The 23,510-nt window shown below is 43.1% G+C and overlaps 1 protein-coding gene across 1 annotated transcript in view; it reads right to left on the reverse strand.

Annotated features, from left to right (window-relative positions):
* Positions 1–10,122, reverse strand: part of LOC144508242 (solute carrier family 12 member 5-like) — a 312,299-nt gene extending 302,177 nt beyond the window's left edge. The window contains exons 1-2 of the mRNA XM_078236057.1: positions 10,050–10,122; positions 9,068–9,162 (exon numbers count right to left, since the gene is read on the reverse strand). Coding sequence (XP_078092183.1) covers positions 9,068–9,162; positions 10,050–10,122 — 168 coding nt within the window. The remainder of the gene's footprint in view (positions 1–9,067; positions 9,163–10,049) is intronic.
* Positions 10,123–23,510: the final 13,388 nt, after the last annotated feature.

A 23,510-nucleotide genomic window follows, 5' to 3' on the forward strand; every position in this document is an offset into this window, starting at 1 on the left:
CCGGATCACCCGGAGGAAACCCATGCAGACAAGAGGAGAACGTGCAAACTCCACACGGACAGTGGTCCAAGCCGGGAATCAAACCCGGGTCCCTGGTGCTGTGAGGCAGCAGTGCTAACCACTGTGCCACCGTGCCGCCCTGTGGTCTTGCTATCATGTTCCCACACACTGGCCTAGACTTGGTATCAACCTGATATCAACAATTGATGGGTTCAAACTTAACTGAGCATACAACATTTAGTTTTGAATCGGTCACCTGCTAGTTTTGATAAATTTGAATTGTGTGATATGCTGTCAACGTTGGATTTATTGCCCCTTGCTAGCTTCCCTGAGAATGGGCTTGTGTACTGCTTATCTGATCTGATGGAGTTCTTGTCGAGCTGCCACTTCCACAACAGCTTTAGAGAGGGAATTCTGGAATACTGGCTGGGAATATTTTCCTCCCGTTCACGTCGGCCAAGTTTGGTGACTGGAGCGGAAAATATCGCGAGAACAGCCAAATCACGTTTTACGCCAATGTGAACGCATTATGCGATTGTCCCCTCCCCCCTGTCAGTGACGAGGCCCATTTCCCAGTGTCCAATGTTGGGAACATCATTTGAATTCATTAGCATATAATTATCGGCCCGGATCACTCCTCGCCCCCCCCCACCCCTCAGAAAATCCATCCATGGCGGTGTGATGGCAGAATGGCATGAATCACAACATGGCAAGCACCTAGTGAGCTGCTCCTCCAGGAGAGGTCAGATGAGTGCGGCACTTGGGGGAAGAGGTCACCATCTGTGCACTACACTGGCACTGCCCGGGCACTGATCCCTGACAATGGCTGAGCACTACCCCCGATACTGGGAAGGCAGTGTCCTGGCACTGCCAGAGGATGTCCCCTCACACTGCCCCCAACACTGCCTGGGCAGTGCCAGAGTAGTGCAGGGGGCAGTGTAGGGGGGATGAAATCCTTTGCGCTGGAGGGCCTTTAAAAATGGTGGCCTGATCCTCGAGTGACTAAGTTGCTCGTGGGACTGGTAAATTACAGGCCACCCCACCAGCGATATGTCAATTTCTTTTCCCAAGTTTTTGCTTTCAGCGGTTTCAACTCGGCTTTTTCTGCCCACTATCAGCCTTTGCCGATTTCCAGGAAGATCTCATGGTCTGAAAAAATACCCAAATGCTTCTCAGGGCACAAGCCAGGAAAATAGGACCCAGAGAGAATATATCCTTAATCACTGAGGAAGAAGAAAATTGATCAGGAGATGGAGCCATAGTAGTAATGTAACTGGACTAGTAATCCAAGGCCCAGGCTAATGTTCTGGGGTCATTGGTACAAATCCCACCACACAACTGCTGGAATTTAAACTTAATTTATTAAAAAAAGATAATTAATAATTCTGTCCAGCTAGTCTCAGTGATAGTGACCACAAAACTATGATCGATTGTTGCAAAGACCCATTTGGTTCACTAATGTCCTTTAGCTGGCCTACACCTGATTCCAGACCCAGAGCAATGTGGTCGACTCTTAAATACTCTGAGAAATAGCCTAGTAAAACATTCAGTTCTACCAAACTGCTACAAAGTAAAAAAGGAATGAAGCCCTATTACTAACAACACTGCAGGCATATGGATTTCAAATGTTCAGGAAGGCAACTCACCACCATCTTCTCGAGAGCAATTAGGGATGGGCAACAAATGCTAGCCTAGCCAGTGATGCCCACATCCGTGAAAAATTTAGACAAAGGGGTCTCCGTCATCGATGATTTACAGCCATCTTCAGCCAGAGGTGCTGAGTGAGTGATCCATCTCGGCCTACTCCTGAGTTCCCCAACATCGCAGATGCCAGTCTTCAGAAAATTCAATTTATTCCATGCAATATCAAGAAGCAACTGAAGGAACTGGATGTTACCAAGGCTTGGGCCCTGACAACATCTTAGCAGTCGAACTGAAGACTTGTGCTCCAGAACTAGCTGCACCTCTTGCCTTTCCAGTCCAGTACAGTTATAACGGTGGCAGCTACTCAATAATGTGGAAAATTGCCCAGGGACGTCCTCTCCACAAAAATCAGGAGAAATCCAATCCGGCCAATTACAGGCCCATCAGTCTACTCTCGATCATTAGCAAAGTGATAGGAAGTGTCGTCGTCAATGCTATCAAGCAACACTTAACAGACGAATAATCTGCCCATTGATGTTCAGTTTGGGTTCCACCAGGGCCACTCAGCTCCTGATCTTATTACAGCCTCTGTCCAAACCTGGGTAAAAAAAAAATCTGAACTCAAGAGGTGAGGTGAGAGTGACTGCCCTTTACGTCACACATTTGGCTGAGTGGAGCCCCCAAGAACAATTGAAATCAGTGGGGACCAGGGGGAAAACTCTCCACTAGTCATATGTGACATAAAGGAAGATGGTTGTGATGGTTGGAGGTCAATCATCTCAGGCCTGGGATATCACTGAACAAGTTCCTCAGGCCCAGCCATTTTCAACTGCTTCATCAATGACCTTCCCTCCAACATAAGGTCAGAAATAGGGAATAGAGGAAACCCACGCAGACACAGGGAGAATGTGCAAACTCCACACAGTCACCCAAGGCCAGAATTGAACCCGGGTCCCTGGCGCTGTGAGGCAGCAGTGTTAACCACTGTGCCACCGTACTGCCCCATAGAGTCGAAGGAAGAAATATTAGAAGGGGTGACCAGATGATTGGCCAAAAAGGTAGGATTTGAGAAGGATCTTAAATGACAAGAGAGGGGAAAAGAGTTAAAGAGATATAAGGAGGGGATTCCAGAACTTAGGGCTGATATGGTTGAAAGCATGCTGTATTTGCATTTGAGAACTGGAAGAGGACAAAGCCCCAGGAGGGCTCTAGAGTGACAGAAGGATAAAGAATAAGAAGATTGAGACTACAAAGGGACTTGAACGCAAGAAAGAGAATTTTTAAATTGGAGGTATTGGTAGAATGGGAGCCAATAAATACAGGTGTCTAATGAGTGTTGTGTTTTTAAACCTGCTGATATTCTCCGTGACTGTGCTTTTAAGTTTTAGTTTCAGCACTGGCTGGCTCCAGGCCTGTCAGCTGCTGACAAATGTGTTGGGTCTAATTGTATTTTGGGCTGTGGTACAAGGTGGGGCAAGTGATGAAAGAAGGGAGCACCACTGAGGTTACAAACTATTGGTTCATCTTCCAAATATTGCTCCGTGTTACGGCTATTGGTTCCAATGGAATGTCAATTTTGGAAGATCCCTCAGTATTTAGCAGCTGTTCTGCTGGTTTCAAGATATGCTTGTTTCCTCTTGGCACAGTAACCAGGCACTCCGCTGGGAATGCAGGGAGCTGCCCTATACCTGCTCATATTATACGAGATGCCTAACACGCTGCTCCCTGGCCTGGAGTTTTAAACAGATATTGCCCCTGATTTATTCCGTTCTTTACCCGAATAAAAATTCAAAGATGCAGATTGTTCAACAGTGTTGAACAATCTGTTAACACTTATGAATTTTTTTAAAAAAATCAGTTTATCAAGGTACAGGAGAGCAACCAATGATTGTGGAACCATTCAGTCTGAGGGGAGGTGAAATACAGGTGGAACCATGCTGTATAGATTAGAATTTTATTTCACTCAAAATAGAAGGATGATAGGAGATTTCCGGTGGGATCCTCTGGCCCCATCCATTGCTGGGATTGTCCAGTGCTGCCGAAAGTCAATGGACTTTTAGCTGGTTCATCGCATCTCCCACAACGGGGCCTACAGAGTCGGAAAGTCCCAGCCTTAACTGAGATGTTTAATGTCGTTAAGGGGATGTGATGATCTAGTGGTGTATCGCTAGACTATTAATCCAGAAACTGAGCTAATGTTCTGAGGACTCAGGTTCCAATCCTGCCAAGGCAGATGATGGAATTTGAAATTCAGTAAAAATGTCTGGAATTAAGAATCTATTGATGACCATGAAACCATTGTCGATTGTCAGAAAAACCCATCTGGTTCACTAATGTCCTTTAGGGAAGGAAATCTGTCATCCTTACCTGGTCTGGTCTACTTGTGACTCCAGATCCACAGCAATGTGGTTGACTCTCAACTGCCCTCTGAACAAGGGCAACTAGAGATGGGCAATAAATGCTAGCCAGCATGTCCATGTCCAATGAATGAGTAAAAAATATATATATCTTGTACTTAGAGAGAAAAGTTTCCTCTATTGGCATAATCCACAACAAGGGGACACAGAAAAAAATAATAGTCCAGCTCTAAATTCAAGATTACCCATCAGAAGAAATTGTTTCTCCCATTCTGTATTGTTTAATTACAGAATCCCCACAGTGCAGAAGGAGGCTATTTGGCCTATCAAGTTCCCACCAACTCTCCGAAAAATCATCTACCCACCCCGTAACCCCATGCATTTACCCAGCTAATCCCTCGCACACATCTTGGACACGAAGGGGCAATTTAACATGGCCAATCCACCTAACCTGCATATCTTTGGACTGTGGCAGGAAACCGGAGCACCCGGAGGAAATCCATGCAGACACAGGAAGAAGGTGCAAACTCCACACGTTCAGTCACCCAAGGAATCGAACCCGGGTCCCTGTGAGGCAGCAGTGTTAATCCTTGTGCCACCGTGTAGAACTATGATCTTAAACTCCAGTGCATGATATCAGAAAGCATTTCCTTACAATTGATAGTGAAAAACTGGAATTTTCTTCTTAAAAAACTGATGAGGCAAGATCAATTGAAAATCTCAAAATTGATATTGAAAGGTTGTTGTTACTCAAGGGTATAAAGAGATATGGAACCAAGATGTGGTTAATGGTTTTAAGGTACAGATCTGCAGTAATCTTACTCAATGATAGAACAGGCTAGAGAAGTTAAATGTTCTATTCCAGTTCCAATGGTCCTATCTTAATACTTCAGAAATTCTAAGTGATGAAAGGCTATGCACGGTGGTGTTGGGTGCATTGACCCGAACAGGTGCCGGAGTGTGGTATCGAGGGGAACGTCACAGTAACTTCATTGCAATGTAATGTAAGCCTACTTGTGACTAATAAATAAACTAAATTCATAAATGGTTACAAAATTCAGTTTAGACAGTAGTGTGTTTTCCCAGGCTTCAAATAAGCTGCCAGGTCATAGCGAAGGATTACCCTTACAACCACTCAAGATACATGCAATCTGCCTATTTTGGAGAAGCTGATTTATCCCAAAGGGCAGGCCACTGTGACACCAGAAAAGTAACAATATTTTATAGCAGACAATGTTTCAAGTCACTTTTGTTCAAACACTGATGGAGACAGTCCCTTGAACAGAATATATAACTTTCTTAAAAATAACACCTTTCGCTAACTAAATTGAACTGAGCACAGCCCACTGATGGAGTGTGACAGCCTGCTTCAAGAAACCTTTCTTACATTTGTTCTTTTTTTACTATATTTCACTTCTGCCACATCCCAGCTCTGCTCCCGTGGTGCTGAGAACAGAAACCTGCGTGAAATCCCAGTGTGACCAGCAAGAAAATTCCAGCAAGTGGATATACAGCCTTCAGACTGAGACTTGGGGGAAAAAAAGCCTTCATCTTACCCATTACCCAATTCATCACTTTAGCTCTTCCTGTGAAAACAGCGGTTGGCTTTGTTTGGCCAAAATAAAAGAAGATTTTTAAAAATTAGAAAGATTGACTTTTCGCCTTGCGAATTTCTTGAAAAGTTCCCAGCATAGATTTCCACTTCTCATCACTGTTGAAATTTACTTTTAATAGTGTACGTCATATTTACTGGCACAGAATTTACTGACAGTTAACAGTGCGTGAATGACCATTATTAATGTGCAAATCGGTAAGCAGGTTCTCGCAAAGGAGAAATAAACCATGAGTAACAAATAAGTTGCTGAACATTTTCTACCATTCAGCTTTCCAAAAGCACTGACCAAAGTTTTTTGGATGACGGAGTTTACTTTCCCACCATCCGAGGTGTTGGCAAGCAAACACAATGCCACCAATACTGGTTGCCCTGCTGCCGTTCAACACTCTCACAAGTGTTAATTGGCTAGAAGTGGGACTTCTGCCCCTCAGTCGGGGGCGTGCAGGGGAATCCGCCTCAGAGAGCTGTCAGTCAATCTGATTGGCTGGTGGCATTCTAGTCCCAGAGGTGCCAGAAGTTGCAGGTGGACAATTTTGGAACTGCATGTAGCTCCCAGAGTTCTAGTTCCGGGGCTAGGGAAGCAGTAATATTTTGGAGAAGTGAGCTGTGATTCAAGGGATGGTGGACAGTGGTGGGTTGGGGGTGTTGGTGGGGAGGCTGCAGGGGGAGGAAGCCAAGTGAGGAAGGAGCCAAACATTTCGGAGATATTAAAAGGCAGCTGTAGATAGTGGCGCCTCCTCCTCCACCCTGTTATTGGTACAATCCTGTCACAATGAAGTGTATGTTCTAATTGTAAGTGAGGGCAGCTGGGGAAAGGTTAGGGCATTTTTCTAAGTATATATAAGAACCTGTTTCCACCTATGTGGAGGGAAGGGAAAGGGAGTCTGTGCCTATGTTCTCTGGGTTTAGTGAATAAACTTATGTCAAGGAAAGACTGGCTCCAGATTCATCCTTCACTCAGTGAATGAACAGCGAATTATAACACCCACTTCCTGCCTGAGGCCTGAGCAGGTTCATTTCCCCACTTTATTTTCTACCCCTATTCTCCTCCCGCCAACCTGAAAATTGAAGCCGAGTGAAAAATAGCTCTTAAGTGGTCATTGATTAGGCACTAATAGGCCTCAACTGGGGGTTGGGATGGAGGGGGGTGGACATAGGTGGGATGGGATGCAGCACAGGCCTCACCCATCACACTGTAAAATTGAAGAGAGGTCATGGTGAATGAGAGCCCAGTGGGAAGGCCATCCAGAAAGTTATACGGCCACTCCTGCATGTACAAACCTGCTGATGGACAAATGTAAAATGCTGCCCACTATCTCACTCTTAACATTCCTGTGAGCTTCATAAAGTAGCGACATTTTCTCATTAATTGTCCATCAAATGTACAAGAGCATGCTATCTTGTGATGAATAACTTAAATATCTTTTTAACAAAGTGATAATGATTGCAATCAAACTGCCTGATCCAGAAAAGGGAGAATTAAAGAATGTGGAGACTCATTCTTTCAGGTAGTTATTGTTGGAGATTTGATTAAAATTGATTTTTTTCTTAGTTTTCCTTTCCGTCTATTATCCTATTTCTTTTTCCCATTTTCATTTCTCTTTCCGCACTTGATTTGACTTTGAACAATACACTCTAATTTAAGGGAAGGTGATGGTATTGTGGTATTGTGACTGGACTAGTAATCCAGAGATCCAGGATAAGGCTCTGGAGACCCAGGTATTTATTAATTATCATTGGATGCATTGGAGATACTGCCATTCCCAAGATCCCAAAACTGTATGCTGTACTCTAGATGTGGGCTCATCAATTTCCAGTACAATTGAAGCATAATCTCCCTACTCATGCATTCAATTCCTCTCACAATAAACAATTACATTCTGTTAGCTTTCCTAATTACTTGCTGTACCTGCATACAAGCTTTTTGTGATTCATGCACTAGGATTCCCAGATCCCTTTGCATCTTAGAATCCTGTAATCTGTCACCATTTAGAAAATAAGCTTCTTCTTTATTCCTATGCCAAAATGAATAATTTCATATTTGCTCACGTTATACTCCATTTGACAGATCTTTGCCCACTCATTTAACTTATCTCTATCCCTTTGTTCCCTCCTGATTTCCACAACTTGATTTCCTACCCATCTTTGTATCATCAGCAAATTTAACAATCATACTGTTGAGTCCCTTCATTCAAGTTGTTTATATAAATTGGTAAAAGTTGAGGTCCCAGGACTGGTCCCTCTGGCACACCACTTGTTACACCCTGCCAATCATAAAATCACCCATCTATGCCTACTCTCTGTATCCTGTTAGTTAATCAACCTTCTATCCATGCCAATATATTAAGCCCTACACTATGAGCTTTTATTTTTCTCAATAACCGTTCATGTGGCACTTTCAAGTCTAAGTACAGTGCATCCACTGGTTCCCCTTTATCCACAACACATGCTGCTTCTTCAAAGAACTCCTAAATTGATTCAACATGATTTCCGTTGTACAAAACCACCTTGATTCCACGTGATTACCTTAATTTTCTTTCTAAGTGCCCTGCAATAACATCTTAATATTAGCTTCTAACAGCTTCTCTATGACAGATGTTAAGATCGATTAAGGCTTATAGTTTCCTGCTTTCTGATCCCTCCATTATTGAATAAAGGTGTTACATCCACTATTTTCCAATCGAATGGAACTTTTCCCAAATTTAGGGAATCTAACTGAAACTGGCATTAGCTGGTCAAGTTTCAGACTAAGAATTACAGAAGAAACTGAGATTGATACTCTTCATATGGCACGGTGGTACAGTGGTTAGCACTGCTGCCTCACATCACTAGAGACCTGGCTTCAATTGCAGGCTTGGGTGACTGTGTAGAGTTTGTACATTCTCCCCATGTCTGTGTGGGTTTCCTTCAGGTGCACTGGTTTCCTCCCACAGTCAAAAGGTATGCAGATTATGTGGAGTGGCCATGTATGGGATTAAGAGAATGAGGGAGGAGGGCAGGGGGTGAGCCTGGGTAAGATGCTCTTTCAGAGAGTCGGTGCAGACACGTTGGGCTGAATGGCCTCCTTCTGCACTGTAAAGATTCTATGATAAAACATTATAGGATATTTTGGGGTTCAATTGCAGCTAATAAGCAAATGATACACCAGCAATTAGTAATATTGTGGGATAGTCACTCAACTAGCAGAAGGTCGTAACTTGATCTTGAGCAAAGACTGTAGAGGAACATGAGCTGATCTTTGAACACATTCTGTTCCTACACATAGATACATGTGACTCATTGTAATAGTCCCTGCAAGGTGGCCAAGAACAAGGTGGCAGATGGCTGACTACATCACCTCCTTAAGAGTCTTAATTTGTCACTCACTGAGACACAGAGATCCCTTAAACAGTGTCAGAACTCTCTCAGCTAAATGGATGGAATATGTTTGTTGTAAATTGTCTCACTGTACCTCAAAAAGAGCCATATTTTTCCCATCATACTCTTTTCCTTTTTCAACTTCTGTACTGTTAATGAAGGGGCTGCTCTCTTTGGGGTTTCCATCTCCTGCAAAAATAAAAACAAAGGAAAAGCACTGATAAGTATGTGTTCAGTATAAAGGAAAATAAGTTACGCATGAATAAACAATCAATCCACATTGTCCACACACATAAAAATGGGTCTAAATGAATCTCATGCACGCACTACCAAAGTGACAATTTCACATTAGTTTAGGCATGGTTGCAGCAGCACACTGACTGTTTATGTTTTTTGAAGGTAATATTTTTTGCTGGATGGCATTCCAAAATGAACAGTTGAACACAGAACACTATGTAAGGCAGTTCAGTCAGCTATGTTATCCAAAATCTGCATTACGTAACAATGGTTGAAAAGGTGGAAATGCAACAAAACACTTTCCACAACATCTATAACACACCAGTCAATTAGCGCCTTTAAAATAGGAATACATTCTACAGTGCTTCTCAGTGGATGGATAGACAGGTTCCTTCAAAGCAAGTGCTGGGAGTAGAAGCAGAAGACACAAGCAAACACGAAAGGTATATGAAATAATATTTGAGCAGGCCATTGGAAACAAGGAAAGATGAAGCAGAGACAATTTGGAAGAGAATTCCTTAAAAAGGACCATGATACCTGAAGGCTCTGTTATCGATAGTCAAATGGAGGAAAAAGAAGCTGTTCATGTCCTAGAACAGGGAACGGTTCAGGCTGAGCTGTAGGACTGAAGGGAACCACACAGATAGGGTGGAGTGAGATTTTGGAGAGGTTTACGGACAAGGATTAGGATTGCAATGTCAGTTTGTTTGTGAATGGAAAGCTAGTGGACGGAAACAAGCAAACAAACAATATGTAAACTGGATATAAGGGGTTAAAATATGGGCAGTGACTAAGTTTCTGCATATAGAGTTTGGAGCACAGGAGGCTGTCCAACTTGCTGATGACAAAGGTGTTATTGAGTGTTTCAGAGGTGGTGGAGTGAGGTAGGACTGGCAGCTGATGATCGTGCATGGCAGCATATACTGGTTATGGGCTGCTTGTGGAATTTGAAGCAGAACTTAGTGTTGTACAGGACTGAAAGCTGGATTATGTCCAGCTTAGCATAACTCAGTAGCTGAGGTGAGGATAAAATGAGAAATTGTGGGCACAGCTACTGACAAGAGCAAAACATTGGTTTGGCCTTCCAATTAGTTAACTGGAGAGAAGTTTTACTCATCCTTGGCTTCATTTTGGACTTGTCATCGGACAGCTTGGGGACAATTCAAGGGAAAGTATGCTGGAGGCTGGTTCAAGTTTAACTTTTATAAGAATTGAATTATTTTATCAAGAGGAAAGAAATTACAATGATACGTGGAAAAGTCAGGTGAGTGACACTGGGTGAATTATTCTTGCAGAGAGTTGGCACAGAAATGATGGGTCGAGTTGCATCCTTCTGGGTTATAACCATTCTATAATGTAGTAATGGTGATGGAGAGGTAATGCTGTGTGTCAGCATACGTGTGGAACCTGACCCATATTGTGCGAATACAGGTTGTAACAAAATACATCATCACAGAGTGTGCATGACATGGAATGATTCTCGAATTGGTTTTCCGCACTGATTGAACAGCATGTGAAAAGAAATACAAGGCCAACTTTAGAATTCACATGAGTAGAAGATTGTTCTCACTGCTCAGAAACTGGGGGTGCAATTGCTCTTCACCATTAATAGAAAACAGACCCATTCCTGATCTGTAGCTCATTTTACAGCATGCTTGATTTTATGCTCCAGTGAAAGCAACAGAGAAGAACAATGGGAGCAGAGGAAAACAGACTGTACATTTGCTGTAGCTTTATTTAACATTGTTGACAAATACCAATCTCACCCACCGCAAGAATGCTCCACAATATTATTGTTTCCTGTGAAGTGCAATATATTTAATCCAAACAGAAGAGATAATGCACCTACAACCTATGCTGCTGAGCCACTTGATACCTCATTGTCCAGAAACTTAAGCAAACTTAAATGGTGAATAGTTTGTGTGTCCTATTATTCAATACGCATGCCTGGAGGACCTGATGTAAGAATCTGTATATCCACAATCTCAATCATTCTGCATTTTCTGTACAAAAATTGCAACCTATGTTTTAATGATGGGGTGGTACGAAGGCACAGGGGTGGCACAGTGGTTAGCATTGCGGGGGTCCTGGGCTGGTTAGCACTGCTGCCTCACAGCCAGAGACCCAGGTTCAATTTATGGCTTGGGTGACTGTCTGTGTCGAATTTGCACGGTCTCCCCGTGTCTGCGTGGGTTTCCTCAGGGTGCTCCGGTTTCCTCCCATAGTTCAAAAATGTGGGGGTTAGGTTGATTGGCCATGCTAAATTGCTCCTTAATGTTAGGGGGATGTCAGGTGGATTAGTAGGGTAAATACAGGGATAGGACCTGGGTGGGATTAATGTCGGTGAAGATGGGCACAATGGCCTCCTTCTGCACTGTCGGTATTGTATGATTCTAAGTATTTTTAGGATTAAGTAGTTGCCATATTGGTTATCACCAGGTTGAAACGACATGTATATGAATTTATAAAACAGACAGTATTTTTTTCAAAACTAAGTAATGCATGTAACATCATTCATAAATAGATTTAATTTATTCAGAGTGAAAAATTCAATCCAATTACAAAAGGCAAATGTAACAGAATGGTAGGTCTCATAGTAAGGCAACTTAATATAATCTGTTAAGTAATTATAAAATTATTGATTTTTAGTGAATGTATTGAAGGGGGAATGGAGCATGCATGGGAGGATGAAGTTGCAGAAAATGCAAAAAGTGAAACTGGATAAGTCACGCCCCAGAAATACATTAGATATGGGGATATCTCTTTTGAATACATGCATTTTATGGAAAAGCAAAACCCAAATATCCCATGGTTGAATATGACCCCTAATGTAAATTTCAGAATCCTTGATGATAACGACAATTGTGGACACATAACCATTCACAATGCAAAGCTAACAATATTTTCAAAGGCCATGTAGTCCTTCTATGGCTGATGCATTTTTGCACAGATACATAACTGATGACCAATGCTAAACATGCCCTACGTTCATGGGATGGGTGTGTATAAAGTGCAATAGCTTAGGAGTTTATACCATCTCAGTGTCTTTTAATATATTTATCTCAACTTCATGTTGTCCCAAAAGTAATTTTTGCTGGTTTCATCTCACTTTAAATGCCTTTGTGCAATTTTTACGGCATTAACACCAATTCCAAATTGTATTGCACTTCTTTAGTTGATGAAAAAAAATGATGAAAAAAATTGTAAGTGTCGAATTCACGGGAAAACTGGAGTAATTTATGCTGTTTTTTTCAGTGGGAGTTCACACCAGAATCTCCCACACTCTGTGCACTGCAGAGGCCACCAATTAAAAACTAGGGGGTGGGGCTTATTCATGCTGGAGAGTCTGAAACCAGTGGGCCTCTGCACATGCGCAGTGGTCCTGATCTGTCAGCTCAATCGCTGGCCAGCCCGGGACCCCCGCAATGCTGCTCCCCCAACCCCCCCCCCCCCATGGTCCGATCGTGGCTCCACATCCATTTGTGTGCCGTCCGAGACCATCCAATCTCCAGTACCCCCCCACCCCCCCGCCTCAGCAATGACGGTCCCCCCACACCCTCCGCAGGCAGTCTCCCCCAGAAAACCCCCCAGCAGATCACTCACCCTGGCAGACTCCGCCCATGACTGACCACCTGCCATCACCCCCTTCTCCCCCCCACCCACCCCCACCCAGGCCGCCCCGATCGCTGGCTTCCTTCCAGCCCCGACCGGGATCCCAGTGCCCCCCATCTCCACTGATCGCCCATAGGCCGCGTCCCCAATAGGCTCCACCCCCTTGGCACTGCCCCATGCCCAGTGGGCAGTGCCAAGGTATCCCCAGGAATGGGCACTTTGCCCCTTGGGCATTGACAGGGGGCACAAAGTGGCACTACCAGGGTGCCCATGCCCAGAGGGCACTATCTCCCTGCCACCCGACCACCTGGGGAGCCCCGATTGCCTCCCTTCACTCCAGTGGGACCAGGATGTTAGCTCCTGAAAGTGGGGAGTTATAGTAATCCCCGCTGAAGTGAAACAGTCTGGCGCAGTGGGAGATGTTAGCAGGCCCAGAGAATTCAGTCCCGGGCCCGCTAATAGCATTCAAATAGTATGTAAAATACTAATTAAATGCTAGCCCCGCTTCCCAGCCAATTTCTGGTGCTGCGCAGAGGACGTTGGCATCTGGATGGAAAGCACGTGGGAATCCCACAAATTGGCCATGTGCGATTCTCCCGGCCCACTGCGGTAAATAATTAGTGCAGCGGGATGGGAGAATCAACCCCCCCACCCCCCCTCAACCCCCCCCCCCCCCCCCCCCCGCATATCTATAACGAGCTGAAGAGTTTTTTAATTCTAAAAATAAGATGTTTCCCAATAATGTGACAATTTTCTGCTTACATTCACTGTGCTAAATTTGACAAAAGTTGTTGTAGTCCTATGAATTTGGAGCTGAATTATTCTGGTTTCAGAATAGTGAGGATGAATATATTTTGAACTAACAATGATCTGATCTTTTTAAAATCTAGGATACTTATATAATTTCAACTCCTCAGGTAACAATCTGCTTAAGTGTTGGTCTCATAGTGACAGTGTCTTGGATGAGGAATAAAATACAGCTCATAAACAATTGTGACGGGTAGCACAGGAATATCACTATTAATCATTTCATCTCCGCTGTGTGGAACAGTGCAATTGAATATGAAGAGATTTTGATAAAAGCTAAGGTTTTTAGATGCAATATGTGTATCCTGCCTTATAAAAGAAGTGTTAAGTGTATCAATGTAGTGGCTGAAACACTCTTGTGTTTAATGTGCAAACCATCTTATTCAAGATTTATATATTTTTAAAAAACATTCCAAATGTGCATTGAGTGCCCAACTACTGAATATCTTCATGGTTCCACTTCTTGAATTATCTGCCTGAAGGCGGGTCCAATCCACAGCAGGAGGCAGGTCCCGATTCACCCCAACCTGAATTAGGATCAAACCTCTTGCTGTTGGTATCAACCTGATCCACATCAACTCTGCAGCCAACCAATGCTCCCATCCAAGAGTCTGCATTGCTGTGGCAACAATGATGGTCGAGACTCCAATCACTTTCCATCACTTAGCTGATCAGGAATCTCATCTGCTTTTACTATCTGCCATTGGCATACGTTGGAAGGATTTCCAAGCTGCTACTCAACCTGTTTGGCCACATTATGAATGCACCTACCTTGACCATCAAGTCCTGGTATGGGACTTGAACCCAGAGCTTCTGGTTCAGAGGCAGAATTGCTGCTAATTATACCATAAGACCTCCATTCAAAATATATGGAGAGAGAAATGCCTGGTGTTTGATCAGATTATTTTTAACATTAATCAGTGAGTATAGAGCACGATTGTTGACGTAAATCTGGTTTCTGCTGAATGTCCGTCCACTGACTTTAAGCTTTGTTTCCTATTCAATAAAGTGGCTGAGTGAGAGGTGAGCAACTCATTTTTTAGAAGTTGTGGTCTTGCACTATTTTCTGATACTGGTGGATTCTGATGCTAGTGAGGTCAGAGACTGGGAATCCTAAGGTGAGCAACTTACCTCTGGACTCCCCAAAGCCTATCCACCATCTACAAGGCACAAGTCAGGAGTGTGATAGAATACTCTCCACTTGCCTGGCTGAGTGCAGCTCCAACAACACTCAAGAAGTTTGACACCATCCAGGACAAAGTAGCTCAACTGATGGCACCCCTTTCGCAAAAATTCACTCCCACCCCACAGACGCACAGTGGCAACAGTGTGTGTATCTCCCCTTTGACAGCATCTTCCAAACTCGTGACCTTTAGCACCTCGAGGGACAAGGGTAGATGATGTACTGGAACAGCAGCACCTGTAAGTTCTTTTCCAAGCTACTCACTATTCTGACTTGGAAATATATCACTGTTCCTTTAATGTCACTGGGTCAAAATCCTGGAACCAGTATATCTACACCACATGATCTGCAGCAGTTCAAGAAGTTGCTCACCGCTACCTTCCCAAGAACAATTAAGGATGGGCAATAAATGCTGGCCCCACCCTACGCACCCCCTGTTGTACAGATGTTTTGCCCTTCACGCTGAGAGTGAAGGCTCAGTTTTCCTTAGTGCGCTTTCCAATAGCAGGATCCGGAAAGGCCATTCGATAGGAGGGCTGCTCATTAAGCAGTAAATAGGCTAGCAACAGCTCTTGTTCACTTCTACTTCGCTTAGTTCAATGTTCCCTGTTGTTTTTACTAGCCACCAATCTCAGCCGCAATTTCAGTGGTGCTATCCTGCTGCTGGTAGCGCTGCTACACTCAAGCTTAACATTGCTACTTTTCTCTCAGAAGGGCAAAGCTGTTGGCCAAGTATTCATAAAGCTTGCACAGAATATTGTGTGGAATTCTATTTGTGTCTCACACAAGCTGGTTAACAATATAATGGCCTTGAACATTGTGCACACGTTTACAATGGAGTATTATAAAGGCTCTATCCACACAGCAAAAACACGGCTTGAAGTGGCTGGAAAATATTTAAAAATGGCAACATAGAACTATATATTGATACCATTTAACAGATATATTTAGAACTTTGTTAAAAAAAAATAAGCACTGGAACCTGTCTTTGTTTGGAGAAACTATGTTTGCTTGGAGATGTGATCTGCTGTCTATGTCTCACAGGGATGATCCGAGCTCTCAATGCTTCATGACCCATGCTGGATAAGTGCCTGAAAGATTCCTATTCATTGAGCAGCAAGATTCTAAATTCGTACTGGAAACTATCAATTGATTCTTCAAAGGCACAAGTGTCGAGACTCCTGACTAAACTGATCCAGAGTTTCAAGATGTTGACATCTGAGCTAAGAGCTTTGAGGTCTTGATATCAACTAACCAATCTATTACAGTTCAAGATAAGCAGCATCCTCTGATGTTGACAGATCAAAGTAAATCTTTTTTTGGGACTAATACTTTTAGGGCATAAGGAAGATGCTTGGTCTGCTTTTAAATCTTATCTGGGCTCTTAAAGATAGTTAGGTTTAAAGGTAACCTCATACTCAAAGTTCGCAAAGGAAGGGGTCGGCTGTCACTATTTTTTGATAAACAAAAAAATACCAATTCTACCAATTAGCATTGGGCTTTTGGCAGGACCAATAGAATTATCTGGACACATTCTTCAAATCAGTGAGACATAGAAGTGTAACAATTGGACAGAAATTGAGAAAAAGAGCAGGGAGTGAAAATAATTGGATCACACTTCCATTGTCGGCACAGGCACAACGGAATTATGGAGCCTATAATTCTGTCCTAGGTCAAATGGGTCAAACAAGATGACATGATATGATATGATCTGGCTCAGTATCAAATAAATTTAGCTGCGGGACATTTTTACTTATCCTTATCTTGAGGTCAAGCACACAAACTACCAACACAGCAGCGTTACATAAAAACTTACATAGAAAATAGGAGCTGCAGTAGGCCATTTGGCCCTTCGAGTCTGCTCTGCCATTCATTATGATCGTGGCTGATCATCCAACTCAATAGCCTGATGTTTCCTTCCCCATATCCTTTGATTCATTTGTGTCCCTAACTCCTCCTTGAAAACATATGATGTTTTGACCTGAAATGCTTTCTGTGTAGTGAATTCTATAGGTTTGTCACTCCATGGGTGAAGAAATTTGTCCTCATCTCAATCCAAAAGGTTTACCCCGTATTCTTTGACTATGACCATTGGTTTTGCACACCCCCATCATCGGGAACATCCTTTCTGCATCTACCCTGTCTAGCCCTGTTAGAATTTTAGAATTAATTCTATGTGACCCCCCTCATTCTTCTGAACCCCAGTGAACATAATCCTAATCGACTCGATATCTTGCAAACGTCAGTCCCGCCATTCCTGGATTCAGTCTGGTAAACCTTCACTGTACTCCCTCGAGAGTCTTCCTCAGATAAGATGACCAAAATTGCACACAGTAGCTGGAATTCTCTGGTCTCACACACCCCGCTACTGCTGCCAGTGAGAATGGAGAATTTGGCACTCAGTCAATTCTCTGTTCAAAGCAGCGGGACCGGATAATCCCAGCCACAGGTGAGCTCGGAGAATTCCAGGCAATATTCCAGGTGTGGCCTCACCAAGGCCCTGTATAATTGTAGCAAGCCATCCCTGCTCCTGTACTCAACTCCTCTCACTATAAAAGTCAACATTCCCTATTTTATCTTTTAACAGACACGAGTCAGAATTGACTTTCATCACACGACTCTTCTATCTGTGGCTCACATGCTCACATTGGAAGGTAGTTCTGCCATAGATCAAACAGTGATATGCTCATCGACTAATTGATAGATAAACCCAGTTCAGCAATAGCGAAGGGCAGTGACTGAAATCAGAACCATGAGTGAATCAGAGCAATATTTACTGGCAATCCCCCTTACAAACTTACAATAGGCTTTAATAAATCAAATTTATTTGATTTATTGGGAAAAATGTTGCCATTTTGTATTACTGCGCTAGCATAGGTAACTAGTTTTATGAATCAGATTTAATATCATCTATTTAATCTTCCCTAGTCAGGCTGAGTACACAACAAGGTGTATGTAGCAGAGGTTGGAGTGTGCTGATTCCCTGTCATAACAAATGATTGTATAAATAATCAGAAGAGCTTCCCATTTGCATTTACTCCACAATCTGCTTTACAGATCTGCTGGAGAGCATTGCTGTTGTAACCTTCACTGCTAACGATGCGTACAAAACTCCTAAATCAATTGGTATTGAACAAATTGTCTAATGGTATTGATATAGTACATTTATTCATATTTTATTGTCTTTCCTGTAAGGAGGATCACAGAAAAAAGGGGATAAGCCAAGACCATCACTGGTGGATTGACCATGAGATGACATTCGCTTATTCCCTGCCAATTTGTGGGGTGGATGGGCTAAATATCCACCAGGCTGAGCATTGGCGGGGGTGGGGGAGGGGAGGGGGGGGGGCGGTAAGGTCGGTCAGAAAAAACAACAGACTTGAGAATTGGGAGCAGTTCAGAATGCGACAAAGGAGGGTCAAGGGATTGATCAAAAAGGGGAAAATGGAGTATGGGAGTAAGCTTGTGGGAAACATAAAAACTGAATGTAAAAGTTTCTATAAGTATGTGAAGAGAAAAAGTTTGGCGAAGAGAAATGTAGGTGACTTAAAGTTAGAAACAGGGAAATATATAATTGGGAACTAAAAATGACTGACCAACTAAATACATAATTTGGTTCTATCTTCACAAAGGAGGTCGCAAATAACATATCAGAAATGTTCGGGAACACAGAGTTTAGTGAGAGGGAGGTACTGAAGCAAATCACTATTAGTAGAGAAATGGTGCTGGGAAAATTGGTGGGATTGAAGGCTGATAAATCCCCAGGGCCTGTCAATCTACATCCCAAAGTACTGAAGGAAGTGGCCCAGAACTAATGGATGCATTGGTGGTTATCTTCCAAGATTCTAAAGTCTCTGGAACACTTCCTACAGATTGGAGGGTAGCTAATGTAACACCACTATTTAAAAAGGGAGGTCAGTAGAAAATGGAACTGTAGACCAGTTAGCCTGTCATCGGTAGTGGGGCAAATTCTAGAATCCATTATCAAAGATTTTACAGCAAAACACAGTGACAGGATTGGACAGAGTCAGCATGGATTTATGAAAGAGAAATCATTCTGGACAAATTACTGGAATTCTTCAAGCATGTAACTAGTAGAGTCGATGAGGGTTGATAAGCCAATAATGTGGTTTATTTGGACTTTCAGAAAGCTTTCGACAAAGTCCCACATAAGAGATTAGCTTGTAAAATTAAACTGCATGTGATTGGGGATAGCGTATTGAGATGGATAGAAAACTGGCCAGTAGACAGAAAACAAAGAGTAGGAGTCTTTTTCCAAATGGCAGGCAGTGACTCGTGAGGATAGCAGGGGACACCCACACGACAGGTTCACATCGAGGTGAACCTGATGGAAATGGTGCCGACGTGATGTCACGTTGGCTGCTGCTGAATATCCGGTGAGGAGGGAAGTCTTGGAAAGAATGCTGCTAATAACATGCTAATGTATTAAAACGATCTTTCTGGGGTCCTGCGGTGTGTTTTACTCCGCTGGCAAGGGGGCTGGATGATCGGAATGAGCTGGCATGAATCGCACTTTCCGAGTCTCTCTGGATTTTGAGCGCGTGCCACCACTCCTGTGGATGGAGAGCGTGGACTCAAAATTGCTCCCAGAGTCAGAAACTTTGGACAGTTTGTCTTACTTAACTAGATAGTTACCCAGGGAATGTTGGACAGATTAAAATCTGGTCTAATATCTGGGTAACTACATAACTGACCTCCAATCACTCACACTGACCTCCGACTGCCTCCTTAACACCCATCCCCTAAGCCCTCCAGATTAAACCCCACAAATACCCTCTGACCCAGTCTATGGCCCCCACCTGACCTGACACAAGCACCCCTAAACACTTGTTTATCCCCCTGACCTGATCTGACTACTCCTGCGATCCAACCTGGACTTGACTACTCTCATGGTCAGGCGTAACTACTCTCCAACTCACCTACCCAACCAGTTAATCCACCCTATCTAACCACCCTACTCAACTCACCCACATTCATTCATGAACATTCAAATACTGTACATTTAAACTTACCATTTGACAGCTAGTGCCGTAAACAAGGGGGCATGTCCTATTTTGAGTCCGGTCAGTGGTTCCCAAAGGTGCGGCGCGCCACACTGGTGCGGCGAGAGAGGATGGCGGGAAGATTCAAGGGCAATCAAAGAAACATTTAAACACTCATGTATAGAAACCCCTAGAAGTTTCCAGATTTCATGCCATCTCTCTTTGTGTTAAGACTTAACACCAGTGTGGCGCGCCGCACCCTTTGGGAACCACTGCTATGTACCAACCAGAGAACGCCACCTCTTCAGTGGCTGTGAGGAATCCACATGCCACGTGAGGAATCCCTGCGAAAATTGCATCTAATCACCATTTGAGTAACACAGGCTAGTCTAAATTCGTAATCAGCAATTTGGATCAAAATAACATAGTTTGATGGAGGTCCCCTGGGATACTGCACTGTATGTTTTTGGAAGAACCAAGCTCACAAGGTCCTGGAAGAAATGCTGAGCAGCATCGAGGTGGGGGGAGTTTTGAACGGAGCAGAAATCCAGCGATGACTGTAGCACCTTGGAAGATCCAGCTCGTAGTAGTGAGGCCAGGCCTTTGGTTGTACCATCACACCAGACCCAGCTGTTAACCCGTAAATGAGACTAGCAGTTTGCTTCACCACAGCCTTTCCTTTCCTCTTCCCACTGTGACAATGTTGAACCTCCCTTTGCAATATACAGCATCCTAACTAAGATCGATCAGGAGCAATCTAACGGTAAGATGCAATATCCCGGTGGACTAGCGGGATATTTTGATCCAGGCTGAATGTTCAGATGTGGCTAGTGGATATCGTGCTGCTGAATGGCTTATTCGGTTGACCATATATATATAATTTTAAAGATTCTTATTACCATGCCTGTGTGATCTGCTGTACAGTATATATGGGGGGGGGGGGGGGGGTGGGGGTGAGGGGGTTAATCTTGAGTCCATGCTCTCCGTCCGTGAGAACAGCAGTGGGGGGGGGGGTTCAAGTTCTGGCGACTGCCTCTCCCTGGTGACGTAATCGAGTTCACACCCACAATGAGCATGAACATGATTTTAATATATTTTAATAAATTTAAATGTAATTAAAGACCCCCTCGCCATATATAATCTGTGGTGAGGTGAGGGGAAACGCATCCTTTTTTTGACAACGTGCCATAAGATCTGGAGAGAACACCAGTGTGTTTGGGGATAAACAAACCAGTTTTCAGTCAGACCCTGACACTCTGCTATTTCTTGTTAACATTCCACCCACTATCTTTCCAGTTATTTGCAGGATCTACATGCATTTTAATGTTCCAGGTGGAATGACGTCAATCGAATCTATAGGGAGGTAAATTGTAAATGCCTTTCAATTGCATCTGCTATAAAACTTAGCTCAACCCTAGCTTCGCTTTATATCAGGACAAATTCAGCATGCATAATTCAACCACATTACACGACAATCAAATTGCAGGCAGTTCAGAGCCTCTCCAGTCACCAGTGCAAATGACGTGTTAGGTATTTGCTCCCTCATATCTTCAGCGTAAAGCATCTGATCCCCTCCACTGTAGATAATCCCATTTAAACATCCCCTCTCAACCAGCTGCTCCCTGGCACTGATTGAAATTGTACAGTTACCCATCCAAATATTGCACCATCTGCAGCAATCAGTTGGTAAATCTAGGTCTCCTGTTGAATAACAATGTCTATCTACTCCCCCTAAGTACTAAGACTGCTGTCGCTGAAGGTTCTGAAAGTTCTCTCAAACTGGCCTATTTAGCTTTCTAGTGTTGCACTTACATTGGTTGGATCCAGTCTGTTTTCTCTTCATGCTTCCTGTCAGGAGCTTTGATCAACACAGCATACATAAGCAGAACATGTATGCAGGACACACAAACTAAAACTCCAAATGTTTGAAGAGGATGCAAGCTATTGTTTGAACAGTCAAGTTAACTGTAGGTAACTTTAAACATTGCTAGGGTAGTGCTAGGGAACCCTAGATTTGTTTTTAAACTAGCAAATAAGGATCCCCAAAGGAAGCATTTTACCCCTAGCATTGTAACTCTATCATTGTGGTCCTATCATTATACCTCTAACATGTGCCTCTAACACTGTAGCTCTAACATTGTGGCCCTATCATTATACCTCTAACATGTGCCTCTAACACTGTAGCTCTAACATTGTGGCCCTATCATTATACCTCCAACATGTGCCCTTTGCATTGTACCTCTAATATTATGCCCTTGAAATTGTAGCTGTATGTTTCTACCACATTTACAATAATAACGGAACTATCAAAAGTCCCATCAGGTCTTCTTTCTTTCAATATGACTAAACTGAGTAATGTCACTTGCTGTAACCAGTTTCCGAACACAGTTGATCAAAAACTCAAAGCTGGCACACTCCTAGTTGGAGACTGTGAAGAACTGGAGCAAATTTCAAGACATTGCCACTGAAACAGCAAACACTGTTCTTCAACCAAAGAAGTGAGGGCATCAGGACTGGTTCAATGAAAATGGCAAAAACATCCCTCAACTCCTGTAGGCCAAAAATGGAGCACAAGTGGAGTGGCAGAATGATCCAACCTCCATCTCCAAAAAAAAAGTTTTGACACCGAAAGAGCAAAGTTCAGAGAGAGCTGTGTTTGGTGCAAGATAATGTGCAGACTTATGCAAATCAAAGCACTTCACTTCTATGAAAACTGGATATGGACCTTCTAGGACAGGCTCCATGCCTTTGCTCTCCGCCAATGTGACATCTTTGAAAGAATGAATAATAAAAAAACTTCTGGATTGACAACCTATTCTGAGGTAAGGCTGAATTAACAGCTATTAAAATATCAGAGAAATTGTTCATATCACAAGCCTTGTTTTAAGAATGCACGTTTTAAATCTATTTGAATATGGATGAATGCAGGAGCAAGAAGGGGTTAAATTTATTTGTCATGCATTTGGCACTTTTCCAGTTTTCTGGCCCATGACCTATTACTGACTGCCTCCCTCTGAGTAACTTCAAGCATAGAGCTGACAATCTAGTGCAGTAATCAAATTATACTCTGCTGGCTCCCTGTTGGAAATGAACTCTGGTGCTGCTTTAGCTGGCAACCTTCTACTGGAGAGCTGCATTAAAGAATATCACCCTGTTACCGCCAACAATAAAAGCTGTTATCAGGATCGCAGGGATGATTTGCACTGCTATTTTAAGCATAACGTTGCAAGAGGAAATTTAACATTTCTGATGTCAAGGTGCCAGGGACACATACTATTCCTGAGTGAAAAGGAAGAGGATTCTTCAACCTCCAGATTTTCTGATTGACTGAATTTCCAATATTTCCTTTCCGCCTGCTAACTTTTCCTTGGATTTATTTTTTCTTCTCTTGCCGGTCATGATCGGATAATTATTTCTATATTGGATCTGGGATGCCTCGTTCTCTACAACAATTGGCAACACCACTTTGCACTGAAGCTCCTGGCTTCCCTCCCTCCACATCTCTCTTTCCTCTTCAAGACCCTCCTTAATACCGATATCTTTGACCAAGCTTTTGGTCATCGGTTGACTTTATCTCCATGTGTGGTTCAGTGGCAAATTTTGTTTAATAGGACACCTGTGAAGCACATTGGGACATTTTACTGTGTTGAATACAAGTTATTATTGTAATTACTGATCTTTTCCCATTTTGCCTA

Source organism: Mustelus asterias, chromosome 20 (genome assembly GCF_964213995.1).
Source record: "Mustelus asterias chromosome 20, sMusAst1.hap1.1, whole genome shotgun sequence".
NCBI lineage: Eukaryota > Metazoa > Chordata > Chondrichthyes > Carcharhiniformes > Triakidae > Mustelus > Mustelus asterias.